General features: G+C 33.3%; 2 protein-coding genes across 5 annotated transcripts in view; one reads left to right on the top strand and one right to left on the bottom strand.

The window, feature by feature from the left end:
• Positions 1-412: 412 nt before the first annotated feature.
• Positions 413-2,010, top strand: LOC149909502 (uncharacterized). Its single transcript, XM_090117616.1, has 4 exons — positions 413-479; positions 581-783; positions 973-1,153; positions 1,563-2,010. Exons 1-4 carry the CDS (start codon positions 443-445, stop codon positions 1,748-1,750), a joined length of 609 nt encoding a protein of 202 aa, XP_089973742.1. The 5' UTR covers positions 413-442; the 3' UTR covers positions 1,751-2,010.
• Positions 2,011-6,840: 4,830 nt separating this feature from the next.
• Positions 6,841-14,894, bottom strand: part of shi (dynamin-1 shibire) — a 28,356-nt gene continuing 20,302 nt past the window's right edge. For 3 of the 4 annotated variants that reach the window (XM_090119505.1, XM_090119504.1, XM_090119503.1), the window contains 4 exons: positions 14,402-14,636; positions 13,878-14,031; positions 10,713-10,856; positions 6,841-7,971 (listed from right to left, as the gene is read on the bottom strand). In XM_090119505.1, coding sequence (XP_089975631.1) covers positions 7,908-7,971; positions 10,713-10,856; positions 13,878-14,031; positions 14,402-14,636 — 597 coding nt within the window. In that variant the 3' untranslated portion in view covers positions 6,841-7,907. Of the gene's footprint in view, positions 7,972-10,708; positions 10,857-13,877; positions 14,032-14,401; positions 14,637-14,894 lie in introns of those variants that run through there. The other variant, XM_090119507.1, reaches the window with a different exon arrangement.

The following is a 14,894-nucleotide window of genomic DNA, read 5'->3' as shown; positions in this document are numbered from 1 at the left end:
TAAAGTAGGTACCTATCTACTTAGTTACATTAAATTAAGTTATGTAAATTAACAATGCAAGGATAAACAATAAATGTATATCTACTTATAAGAAAAGAACCGAGCATTACTCGAAAAAAAATATATTTTCAAATTCAATAGTTATCTACATATTTACAGAAAAGATAGAGACAGTATTTCGTTTCTTCACAGGGTAAATCATCTTAACGATCTTCTTTTGTTTTACTTATTTACGAAGTAATAAATCGTAATACAGCGTATCAATCCTTAAACCTCTTGTTTTCCTGGAAAAAGGCAGATATTAGCAAGAATACCAGCAAAAAGCCGCATTGCCGCCTCTGGCATTAAGATTTATTCGCAAATGAATGTTTAATGCTGTTATCCTTTCGACATACCTAATCAAGTCATTCAATTCATTACCGCAGCTCACGTCGCTCTCGACATGTTCTTTAAAACGACGCCATCGGTGTTAATTTTTGGTATTTTTTTATTTAGTTATCTATACATCTATCATGCATAAAAAAATAGCTTCTACCCTGCACTCCATCATCCTTGCTTCATACTTTTAATTTGTTTGCAGTAACAGCGTTGATGTGTATTGGATTGATAACGGGCAAGTCACATAAACATGCCGATGGTCCGAGTTGCCAGAACTTTTCAGCGGGTGTGAACTTCAAAGATGAGCAAGCTTACGGCACGTGGCACCTGCTGCACTTCAAAACGGAACTATCGAAAGGGACTGGTGAAAAGCATTGTGTTTCGTTCTCCGCTCTTAGTAAGGAGGTTCGTCATTTCGATTGTGTACTTATGATCTTGAACAATTATTGTATTTTATGATCAGTGACCAGTGCATTCAAGCCAAAACCATAATAATGTAGAGACAATAAATATTGTCTCTACATTTGATATTAGATATAAAATTTAAGAAATATAAGTTTTCTGGTTAATTTCTCACTCATCTTTTACTTTTAGGAAAGAACTGATCTTGAAGAACGTATAGGAAAATTTGTGGAGAACCTTAAATGGGAAAACATGTCTTTGAAAATGCAAATACCCTGCGCTGAAATTAATTCCAACAAAACCAGGGATTATTACCTAGAACGACTTCGCGATGATGGCTCTTACAGAACTTTACAAATGCCACCACCCGCAGGTAAATATCTATGCACTTACTTATACTTTAGGTTAAATATGATATTTTACATTATTTCATAATATTATTTTTGTAGAGTTAAACAATAGGCCTTTTTTAGGAAAGTCGTCTTATAAAATCAATTGTTTAAGATTCGACAATTTGACATTCTACAGCTTTAACAAAAGCTCAACTAAGAAACAGTTGAATCTAGGTACTTATGAATAATATTATGTAATACCTCAACAACACAATACTGAATATAAAATGATAAGTTCGTTTATATGTTTTGGATATTATTATATTAGTAAAGAAATTAAGACTCAGAGAAAGACAAAGTATAACTTTTTGGCATGCAAACAAGAGTTGTCCTGAAAAAAAATAACCTAACGTGTGCATTTTACCCCTAAAATATATCTTTACGTTACAGCGAAACTCGACTTGGCTGATTTCAGTCGCTACCCAATGCGTTTGAAGATCATTGAAGGTCAGTACCTCGGAATGATGGACTGTCACGAGAAGTTTGTCTTCTTGTTGGGAAAGCAGCCTCCAACGGAAAAGCAAATTGACGACCGACTTAAGAAAATGATAGAGGCTTATTGGCCTGAAGAAAATTGATAATGTTTTGTAGATATACTTTAAAAGCATTTCATAATATTCATGTAAAGTGATAGTGATGTTACCATATTTTTTAATTTAATATTATTTATGACCATAGCAACAGTTTCTTAAGTCATATATTTTATCAACGAAGCTTTAATTATAGGTACTATTTTTTTATAAATATCCACCAAATATTATCACACGAGTAGCTTTAGTGTATCACAGACTTATAGGTAGGTAAAGGAGTAGAAACTGTGAAGGGTGGCTTAAATTAATAAAAGCTAAAAAATAAAGTGTCGTTTCATTAAAAATAATCATCACAGTGTAAATAACCTCAACAATCTTCATTACATTAAATACGAAATAATAAGTCTTTATATTTAAAAAATACCTTTTGTTGTAATGAAAACTGGCGATGAAAACGTAAAGTGCTGTTACAATTAATTTTGAACAGAGTCAAATGATTTAAATGGGCAATCAAAGTGCAATTACCCTGTAGTGGCATACCGTAATGGAGGGGTTGGAACATGTAACGGTCGGAAACTTGACGTGATGTATGAAATCTATTGTCATTGTGCTTCATTTCAAATTGATTTTGTGCAGTTTAAAAATAATATAACAAAGGCGCTTGAATAGGTGTAATAATATAGCGTAAGGTATAATAGGTATCTAAAATACTCAAGTTTCAAGATATATTTTTAAGGATTGAGCTATTTTATCTTTACGTGTAATTATTTGATTTACTATTAATTATCAGTCAGTATAGTTATTGAGCCGTATACAACATTAAGAATTCGCTAAGATTTATCATTAAAATAAACAATAGAGCCGATTCGATAGAGATGCAACTATCCATTATTTAAATTAATTATTTTAAAAATGCAATTAAATTCCATAAAGGTATTGTTGATAAAAACATTATTACTTTTTGGTACATAGTTCAATAGAAATTATATGTAGGTATAGTTTTCCGTCAAGGTCGTCTAGTCAGATATTAGAGCTAGATTCCAAAACGTCTGATACTGTTCCCCGCAATTTTAATAGAGCTTTTAATTTTCTCACAAAAATCGATCTTTTAAGTAAGGTAAAGGAACAAAATTTCAAAGAACTGATAAAACTAAAATATATTAGATAAGTATAAAAGCATATATCTAGGTACCTATTCATTCAAACTTTTACAACTTTTCGACCGACGGCACAAATCACATTTAATAATTCACCAACCAGAAAATCAATACTAATTATTTTACTAATATCACGTTCCAATTACAAGTTCCTGTGTACAAGATAAATACAAATATGAAATAGTCATAAAAGCAAGTGAACCATTACTTTCCACCCCACCCGCGGACCCTCGCACCACTCAAATTAAGTGTGCCTCGATCAACAGTCATTTTCGGTTACAATTAACCACACATTTGAGTGAAAAGTCAACCACCCACTCCAATTGATTTATTGTGTTCTACGAGTTGCCGCTATTGTACCGCGAAACTTTTATTATAGCTGTAGAACAAATGATACTGGAAGGATTAGTCGTAATGAAAATACATTAATTTTATATTTTTTAATCATTATTGTTCCTTTGTAAGTATCTGTGGAAAATCTAAATTAAGTTCTCATTTCGAGTTCTGCTTGCATATGCCTAAGTACCTGGGTTTTCCAGTAAGTAATAATATACCTAATATTTAATCTCTAGATTTTCGTAGAAGCTAGAATAACAATATGTTATATCCGTAATACAAGGAAGGTAAGGTAAGGTGACGGGAAGCCGCTGGATGCAGGCCGCTGGTGATCCGCCGTTCTGGAAGTCTTTGGCCTGGCCTATGTTAAGCAGTGGACGTCGTATGACGACGACGACGACGAAATCTGTAAACTTTACCAAGCTATTTACGTTTTCAAATACTTTTTATTTCGACAAAGTATATCTACTTAACATTTATTATAAAAATAAACAAAATGATTAACATTAATTGCTAAAAATAAAAACCCTTCACTTCTAGCATTTTAACTCAGTGTAAATGGCGTGTGCCGTGAAGGGAGCAGCGTTGTTCATTTGTCTAAACGCAGTAGCATTTGAAGGGCACTCGATAAGGGCTGGGAAAGTGTTGCACTTCTAAAAAGTCAAAAATGGATTTCGAGCACTAAAACACCCGCTTGTTATATCACAGCCGCTGTAGGCTATTAACAAATTATAATTACTTTTTCGAGTGGCATTTTTGACTGCGCCACAATAATTACGAAGAATCAAAGCAGTGAAAAGATGGCTAGGCTCTGTTACCTAGCTAGCGGAACAGATTTGATAGAATTTATAAAGAGCTTTTATAGAACCAAAGTAGAATTAATTTGTGATATTTGGACATTTCAGTCTACTTATGTTCTATACCTAATATAAACTAGGTATTATTTGAAATTGATTGAATAGATCTATCTACCTTTAAAATGAAACAAAAAAGAATCATATTTTTACCTTCTATCTACATTGTAGGTTAAAATTGTGGTGTCATTAGTAAAAAAATTCCACACAATTACAGGAACGTCATGCCGACTCATTAAATAAAGTCGAAATTACACCGAAGTAAGTGATATGAATCTTTTCAACATAACAGTAAGTATAATTTACGACTATTTGGTCACTATCGACGAAAAAGTTTTTCAATTAGTCGCCATTGCTAATATTAAACAATAAACTTAGAAGTTTCTTTTGTTTAAACAAATTTTTATTATAATGAAGCCTGAGTGAAAATATAAAAGAAAATTCTTATTTTTGTTTAACACCGCACATTGCATTGAAGCTGCAGATAAAAGTAGGTAAGTTACCTACTCGAAATTCTAAATTAATAATCTTGTTTTTTTGTGGCGTACCCATTGATTTCAACAGAACATTTTCATACAAATTGTTTCAGTGTGTCTTTAAGATAAAAGATCCTAGTTAAATTTAAACAGGATACTTACATCTAATCTAAGTAGTACCATCTGCTTCGCGTAGATGATTCGCCTTCTGTGTCTTGTCATGTCGAGCCTTATTTTATTTAGCCTCTGGTGTAGAAGGTATACGAAGACGAGGACAATATACAAAAATATAGATATGTTTTAGGTCATACCTATATTCGAAATCGAAACTCGCCCATATCAATTTTACAGATAATTCAAAATCAATCTTACTTCTTTAAAGGTCCTTGAAAATTAATGTACAAAAAACAAAACCGTCTGGAATACTCGTTAATTAAGTAAAAATAGGATAAAACAGCTGTCTACAGTGATTGAACCGGCGCTTATTGCAACACCTGTAATTATTGCATGTGTATCACGAACCTCGCATGTTAATTGTTGGTAAAATGTGTTCTTTATGAACGAGGGTGACTTTATGACTTGTGGGAACTCGCCCGTTGCCAATAATATTAGACAACTGTTTAATTACATCGACCAAGCGCTACGATTTTTGTTCTGCTAATAGCCGACTTTAGGTGTCGCACGTTATTTAATTGGAATGACATACGTAGGTAACGATTATTAGCCAGATAATTACTTTTGTTTTATTAATTAGACGATTGTAGGACATTTTTCGGAAAAGATTTCTATAGCTGAATTGATTTAATTATACCTAGAAGTTATTAACGAAATTATTTTCTTTTCATTGCTGAAAATGTGTATGTGTTCATAAATTAATTTTATACAGACTGGTAGGTACGTACCTAAAAAAATGCACCCGTTTCAAACGTTATAAAGAAATATAGATATGGTCAACTAAGCCCAAAACAAACGAAAAAACAAGAACGAAAGAGCGTCACTAATCTAATTTCGTAACAACAATAACATAATATGAATTACAATCTTTGGTAGTAACAAAGCGCGACTAAGTGCATCCAAATAGTTTCCGCTCAAGTCGTCCACGGCCATTACGGCGGAGATACGAAGGCGATAGAATTACCGACCACTGAATAATTTGATAGGGGAAATGATTGATACAACGATCACACGTAATCAGAATCGTGCGAGTGCGATTAGGCCTCCGTAGGCCGCGACAGAGGGCGCCGCCGCAGGACCCGACATTTGCTTGCCGACAATTTAATCAAATACGACCTCCTAATGGCTTTTTCTCTTCATTAAATTGTAATAATGGTTGTTTTTGTCTTCGAGCTGCGATGGGCGTGCACGGGAGTTAATGCTTTTAATATAAAAAGCTGTAGTAAGCCTTAAACTCTTATGAGCATAAATGCGTATACTGAATGATATTATTTGGATTGGCTTCTACTGTATACAGTATATCTATGCAGTCAATTTAAATGAAATATAAAATCTTTTATTTAATGTATTCTTTAACCTTTGTTCGTAAGCGTATAAACGCTTACGAACAAAGGTCATGATAATTGATACCTACCTACCTTACAGCCTAAAACTACTACATTATTAAAATGTATATAGGCAAAGGCAAAGTTCCAATTTTCTTTTCTTTATTATATTTTATATTCAGGTCAAATTGGTACCTGTCCTACCACTCTACACATTTGCAAAGCATTAAAGTGTCTCCTGCCTATAACTGGCCAGGGAAGAGAGACTGAGTAAGGTAATTGCTAAATCTAGTGTTGCCATACAAAATATTGTCTTCAAATTACGAAGTTATTCGTAGCACAAGTGTGCGTGAGTACCAGGTAGGTAGATTACCTACATATCTTTCCTCTCCTTGTCTTTTGGTAGGTATCCTATGACTCTAAAAATCGTGAAAGTAAATATAGTGTATGCTAAAAATTAGTCGTGAACATGTCAAAAGCAAGCTTATGTTTCAGCTATAGTAGAATAGAATAGAAATGATAAATATTGTTCAACTGTGTATTGAGAAGCTTCGATAACCCAATAAAATGTATCGTCGTAATTTTCAGTAAAGGAAATATTATGTAAGCTTTTATCATTCCATTTCATAACCCTTCAATATCTCAACTATCGATATCAAATTTTGACCATTAAAGGGCCTATCAAAAACTTTTTTTATGATATTCGTAAGAAAGCTTTTACGTTTCTTCCAACTTTTTCCATTAGACAGATACCCTTCAAACTTATAACGGACAATCGTATGATTTACTTTAATGGGTATAAATAAAAGTAATATCTAATTTATATACACATTTATTACATCTGTATACATTAGTACACATTATAAACAGGTCCACAATTACCATTACATCTATATACACACAATTTACGCTGCCGCCTGAATAATGAGAGTTGGGGAATGTATGGAGAATAATTCAACACGTGATAACGAGATAAGATTATTATAATTGACTAGATATAATTATCGTAAATGTTATTAACATTCAATTTTGACTCTTAAATCATTAATTTGTGGAGTTTAATAACATATGCTTATATTTCGTATTCATATAAAAATTAAATAATAATTATTTAAAATTAAAAGAACACAATATAACCCCTCATTATTCACGTTACAGTTACGACAGTAAATGCCACATAGATACACTTTATTCTTAAATACAGAACAGAAATGTTACAGTCATATTTTTACATAAAACTACGTGAGTTATTATTAGTTTTAACATTTTCGAAGCAAACACAGAATATTTATAGCCTTCTGAATGGCAAGCAATTGAAAATACGAATATAATTTCATTTAAATTGTATTTGTAACTTGTGAATTCTAGCCAAAATCTATGAATTAAATTATTTTATTACACCTAAAATCTTAATACTTTTTATAATTTTTTCATTATTTTTATTGGTAACATTCTGTTATTTACTCTATATTCAATCTCGTCTAGGTTTATACAAATAAAATAACGTTCATAGGAGAAACACAAATACATTTTTTGCAGACACTTGACTAAATTATGCCTTGATTTTCTCAGTAATACTTTAATTTCAAGAGCTACATTCAATGAATATTGACTACCGAATCAAATCTTTCATAAAAATTTAATATTGTCAACAATATCTACACCTGCTCAAGTATTACAGCACATTCAAAAATATAGATTACAAAAATCGTGCCATTTTCAATTTCAAACATTATGTAGAGAATAGTACTAATACATCCTACTTTTCTACTTAACCGAAAATAATGCTATGCATTAAATATTACGCTAAAGCAATATACAGACGAATAGTAACATATTTACACTGAATAATTATCACAAAATGGCGGCGAAGCAGACGTAGTTCAAAATGGCCGTCCATTCTGCGGTCGTTCAGGCAGCTTTGGCGGCACGTTTGGCACCGGGCGGCTACACAAAAAAGTTGATAATTAAAATCTTTGTGTGATTCAATAAATACAATATTATATCAAACTAATACTTGAGAATAAACTACGATTATACAAGTAAACTTATAAAAATAATATGTCGTTGATGAAAGTTGAAAAACGTTAATTGTACGATGATAGATAAATAATATTAAAATACAATAAAAACATGCATAATTTTAATTACTTCAAAGCTACATACTATATTGAAGGCATATACGGAAATACAAAAAGCCTTGTACTTCTTAGCACAACTAGCGACAATTTAAACATTAGTCACGCATGAGGCATGCACCCATCTTTAGTAATGTTATTTGACGTCACGCCATGCAACTAATATTCCAATAAGAACTTCATCAAATACTTCAAAATAAATTATAAACATATCATCTACACGTTCTAGAAACAACGAAAAATCTAAAAATAGGTCTCATTGAAATATGAACCGCAATAATTGGAACTCAGCTTACCTAAAACATCCAGTATTATGTAAACGTTAGAAGCGTAACAAGTGAGATTGTACACTCAATGCTAATGGAATAAATCAAACATCTTCAATACACGTATATAGCGTTTAATTACTCTATTTATACAGCATAAGATTAACAATATTCATAAACTATATCAAATCCAACAATCTCTGTCTAGATCTTTCGATGGTACTAACGCTATTAACAAGAGAGAGAGAGAGCAAAAACTTTATGATGATTATTAATTTAGTTATTATTATAATTGTAATATAGTAACGCGTTAGCTGCAGCGTCAAACGTATAGGAACTATGATCAATGACGCCGACTTTGTCCCATATAATTGAAAAATACCCATTGCTCATTTCGGCGCCAACTTCCGTTAAAATGAACTGAACGACAATGAACAAGCAATGAACAGGATGAAACACTATATTGTGGATGACGTAAGCCGCGCGTCTACGTGATGATGAGATAAGATTAAAATTCCATTAATTTTGTAACATTTAATTCCGATTTCATATCATATACCATAGAACATTCTAATAATTGACCAAAGATATTGCTAACAGCAACAATATAGGGGACAATCGCTTTGGTCTTAACCATAAGTACAAACAGTTTACGTACAATTTTAGAAGGCGATACCGATACAATAGTGCAGAGCTCGGAACGTTCGCGGAGAGTCGACAATCTAAGCTAATGAAACACTTAAACACTGAGGTGAGAACAATCTGCAACACGCCTACGCAGCTAAACTACGCAAGTTTGGTGCATCAACATCAACAAATAGACGCTCGAGTCTTCTTCACATACATAATAATTACTTAAACCATTTACAGAAACAATTTGATATGCTCAATATTTTTTTTCGGATGCTACGAGACGGGACGCAATTCCCGCGCTAAACTCAACTACAATATACACCTAATATAATCTTAAGCCACTGAATATAATTTTTACAATTATACAAAATAAATTTAATTACATAACCATGTAATACGTGCGCGTTGCGCGGGGAAAATGGTCTGTTACTCTTTTTTATTACAATAATCCTAAAGCACTGCTTGATTTATTCGTAGATAATACTGTAATTTTTCACAGCTAATTTAGTTGATTAATCATAATCTGGAATGTATGTTATATTAGTATATGTATTTATTAATACTCATGTAGAATCCTACACTCATGCGTTTATACAAATTAGTTTGGAAAAATCTGTGAAAAAAATATTGACAAGTGTGTGATCTTCAGCAATCACTAGACATCTAATTTCAACAACCTTTTTGGGACAATTGTGTTATTTAATTAAAGAGTTAATAAATTATTACACTATGGTAACATTATTACGTATCACAAGCAGTGTTATACGCACAAAACTTTATACATGAAGCGATATAGATAATTCAAATCCATATTTCATTCGATAATTACGGATGAACTAATTAATATACTCGAAAAAATAGTACTTCTTGAAAAGTATCGCTTTATGAAAGTTTCACAAAATAGTAAAAACATTTATTTTCTAAAATATAATCTGCAATTTTCTGTAACAAATGTATAAAGCGTGTAAAAGACATAGTTTACAAACAAAAGCGTTAATTTATCACTGGCAACATTTATGAGTCACAAAAATAAAAGACAGTTAAAAATATAGAATTTGAAAAGGGCACTGTGACGTACATATAGTAAGGGGTCTAAAAAATATTTATATGATACATAACTTGTATGTGAATTTTTTGGGTATTCTAGGTAATTATTTATTTGCTTTAAAAGTTAACACATTGAATTTAACACGATTAAATACAACAATTAGTGGGCTCTACTAATTCATTAATAACAAATCCATTAGTTATAAGTTGTATGTATTTTACAAAATTACACAAAAGGCGTAGTGCGTTGCGTATACACACGAGTTAGTACTATATTGGGGTAAGACGAGAGATCGGACCAGGAGAATCTTAAAAATCCCACAAAAAGATATTGGGATAGTATCTTTGAAATGAGGGCTTAATACTGATCGAAAACATCATTTTCAAAAAAAATTATCAAAAAAAAATTTCCACATCAACAATTTTTCTCAAGCTAGTTCACTCCTAGCCGAATTCCAAAACATAACATAAACATTTCCCAAACAACATTTCCCCCCCTCCCCAAACACTAGTAACAACAGATCCCAACTCCTAGCCCAATCCCCCCTCCCATAGCAACAGCGTGTCCCAACAGATGGCGCCACACGTTACTACAGCACGTTACTTGAATCTCGCGAAGGCGGAGCTGAGCTCGCTGATGGCGGCGTTGGTGACGGCCTGGCCGACCGCCTGGTTGATCTGCTGGCGCATGTGCGGCGGCAGCTGGTGCATTGCGCCCGCCGCACCGCCCGCCGCGCCGCCCGGACGCCTAGCATTATATACATACCATATTGTATGCTACTTGTGTTGCTCAATGTACTACACTCTGACACTGGTTTGTAGTTTGAAGTACATATTGTATGCTACGTTATGTACTAGACTTTAAGACTTATGTTGCTCAATGTATTAGACCCTTACTAGACTCCAGGTTGTAGATACCTAGTTTGCTAGGTGCTCAAAATGTTCTCTACTCTATGGCACTTTTATATAGATTTCTATTATGAATTAGGCAATCGGTGCACAAATTATACTAGATTTTACCACTTAGGACATATAGGATTTCGATTCAACTAAAATATACATTGAATTAATTGTGCACCTCAAAATAAAGTATATGATATAATAATTAATAATAATAAGTAATTCCCGACTGAAATTCTTTAAAGTGCCAATATCAAGCAGTTTTTATGAGTTTTTAAACAAACATTAAATGAATATGTTGCTGATATTGAATTTATAATTCATTTATAGCCATTTGTACCAAAATTGGTCCTTCGAGCCGGTTTTCGAAACAAATATAAGAGTAATATTATTTTACAAACTAGACAAGAGTCACAAAATAGTTTAAAACATTAGAAGCATGTTACATCATGATTACAATTGAGATTAATATCAAAACACACTCACAGCTTCTCTGTAAGTATTGAGTAATGTAACTGCCATAATAAAACGTGAAAATCGTAATCGTAAAACTTTATCTCTTACAGGGTAACTGTGATTGTTTAACAATATTATTAAATACACAGTGAAAAATATTTACAGTGGGGAGTTGTAACGAAGACCACACACGTGTTAGTGACAAATTACATGCAGTGCTTTATCTAACAATGACTTATAACTGGCTAATAATAAAATGAACGTAATCTTAAATCGGTATACTAAAATATAATAGCAAAAAAGAGCCTACATTGTACACATTTGTTGATTCTTTATATACGATAACTTGGTATATTATAAATGTTAATAGACACCTATAAATTGGAATATATTTTTTGTATAATTCTTAAATCTCGCTGCAGACAGTTCCGATACTTCGATGCGAGCACAACCTTATCGTTGTTACACAAAACGGGAGCTTTATAGGTTTTAAAAAATAACATTTTAAAGTAACATTCACAAAAATAAATTATTCATTTGTACTTATATTTCTTTAATTCACATAAACCGTCCGCAGGAGATTCAGGAAGCGAATATTTTAACTACAACCACCTACGTAAACATTACTAATTTGATTATTTATTGGAAGCAATATTCTTTCAGACATTTCATAAGAATTATATTAATTATTTATCATTGTAACTAATAATATCGTATATAACATATGTATAAATATTTATGTATTAACCGAATGTTAACTTAATACATTTGATTATCATATATTTTACTGTGTAAAATTGAAGGAGTAATAAGTTTTGGAAAATAGATTTAACCAACAATAGGGGCGAATTTCGTTGTTTTAAAGTGTTTTGCAACAAGAAAAATTAATAAATAGAGAGATCGTATTTAAGTTATATTTTATAGGCTTTAAGAACATAAGACTGTTTGATATTCAATTGTACTAAGTTAACATGTCTATTTTAGTTAGTACCTTATTTCGTACGTAACTTAGTTTGTTAGCACGCCCCAGCCCGAACACTTAGCGCCGTCTGCGAAAACAATATGTCTACTTTTGCAATATTCTTCATCTACCAAATGAAGACCGACAAACGTTTTTATCAAAGTTAAACCATAAATAATTTAATATGTATACCTAAAATTTTACTTAATTAGTAGAGCAAGCATAGAATATTATATTAAACAAATATCCCAGTGATTATAATACTAATAATTATTATGGCTGTTACATCACCCAAATACAGAGCAAAGCACACACAATAAAATAAGAGGTGCAAGTATATTTTTTATATTATTTCCCAAAACCCATTTAAATACTGTCTTTGAAAAAGACTTTATTATGCAAACATACAAATATTGAAATTATTGTTTATTTTTGTTTGTTTACATAATTAGTTTTATTGCAACTATATTTTCTGTGGAAATATTAATGAAGAGAAACCATACCATACATAAAAGAGGAAATATTTCACATAGCTAGATTGTGTGTTATGTATCTAGATTTTTGATATCATGATTTTATAGGATCGTAAAGAAATAGTATATATGGATTAACGAGTGGAAATGAGTTCGTGTATGTTTGTTTTTAATTATTTAAATTATAAGAGGCACAATTACGTCCTAGGAGACCCTAGGGCCTTGGATTCAATCCCTTTATGACTATATACTTATCAATAATTAGCATCTGTCGTTCATATATTCTACGACGGATTTGCAACTATTATTTTTCAAAACTAGGTACCTACGCGTAATAAATTTGCTGTGTACACGCGTATTTGAACATTTACATGGTTGCGTATATTGTATACAAATGCCTGCACATGTATGTGTATATATTTGTCACTGGACGTGTAAACGTGTGTTTGTTTCAGTATGTATTAGATTATGCGTATTTGTGTGCTAACTTATGGTCGGGTATTATAATTTGTGTATGTGTGCGTGTGTACATGAAGTATACGCGTGTGGTATATGTATGTGTGCGTGTCACTCATATGTACTTGTATTAAGCGAGTGGTTTATCTGTATATGTGTGCATGCTGCTCGTATGTCCCTACACATGTAACTTGTACCTATACCACACCCCGGACACTCCATACAAAATTATCACAAATACAAAATAATAAAATTTTGGTTTTCAATTTGATTAATGTTGTCAATCTTCGTTGCGTATCGTCCTTGTAGAACAAAAGTGGACCATTTTTAACCTGATCGTGCGGGGTGAGGTAAGTGTTTAAATTTGGCGGGAGGCGGAGAGTGTCCGTTCTGTAGCGTTTAGCTTATTATGTATTCTGTGATCCTAACGCTCATGTGTCAAGTGTTTGTGTCACTCATTTGTACATGTGTGTACGTGTTGCTCATGTGTACGTGTAACATTTACGTGTGCGTGTATACTCACGTGGGTATGAGCGGCGCGGGCAGGCCGCCGCCGGGCGCGGGGCGCGAGCCGGGCGGGGGCGGGGCGGCGCCGCCGGGCCGCGAGGGCAGCGGGGGCGCGGGCCGACCGGCGCCGCCCGCCGGCTGCGGGGGGGCGCCGCGCTGCCCTAGCGAACCTGCGAGATATAAAATTAATTAAAGTGAAGGAATACATTAACTTTACAAGGTATATATGAAAAACATCATTTATTGGTATGATCGATGCTATTCAGTTTTAAATATTGTTATTAAATAAATATTTTTAATTGCCAGTTATACATAAAATTAGACATTAAATCATGATTATCACTTTGTTAACAGTTTCCATTCGAGTTTAAATACTACTCTTACCTCTTTTATATTAATAACAAAGTATGCACTCAATCAGATTGGACGATTGTGATTATTAATAGATGAATCAATGAGAGCAACATCCATTTATTCTGGTCAACTACGCAATATAAAAAGATAAACGATGGAGCAACGGAATATGAAGCATGCACTCACTCTGCTGCGGCGGCGCGGCGCGGCGCGGGCCGCCGGGCGAGGGCGGCGACAGGCGCGGGTTGGAGTCGAGGCGGCTCTCGAGCCAGTCGTTCTTGACGGGCGGCGGCACGGGCGTGCTCACCGTGGCCATCGACACGTCGCCGATGATGTGCAGCGCCTCCTTGCACGCGTGGTACATGCGCAGCATCTCCTCGCGCTTCAGCGCCTCCTCCGGCGACTCCTCCATCATTTGCGACTGTAAACACGTGTTATAAATGAATACCATATGAAGAGATAATTTTTGTCATAGAAAAAATATCAATATAATCTATAGCTTTATATTCATAAACTTTATTTTATGGATTAACCGCACATTGATGATGAGCAAATTTTATAACAAATTATAACGCATATTTTTTACACCAAAAATCGCAACAAGTAAAAACAAATTTTATTACTACAACCGGCAAAGGAGCACCAGCCGGCGGTACACTTGATGTAAGGTGTTCACCGC

This window comes from Colias eurytheme, chromosome 3 (assembly GCF_061535395.1).
Source record: "Colias eurytheme isolate Ceu_HAF_F1 chromosome 3, ilColEury1 Martin Lab GWU primary, whole genome shotgun sequence".
Lineage (NCBI taxonomy): Eukaryota > Metazoa > Arthropoda > Insecta > Lepidoptera > Pieridae > Colias > Colias eurytheme.
This window is presented reverse-complemented; position numbering and strand designations above follow the sequence as displayed.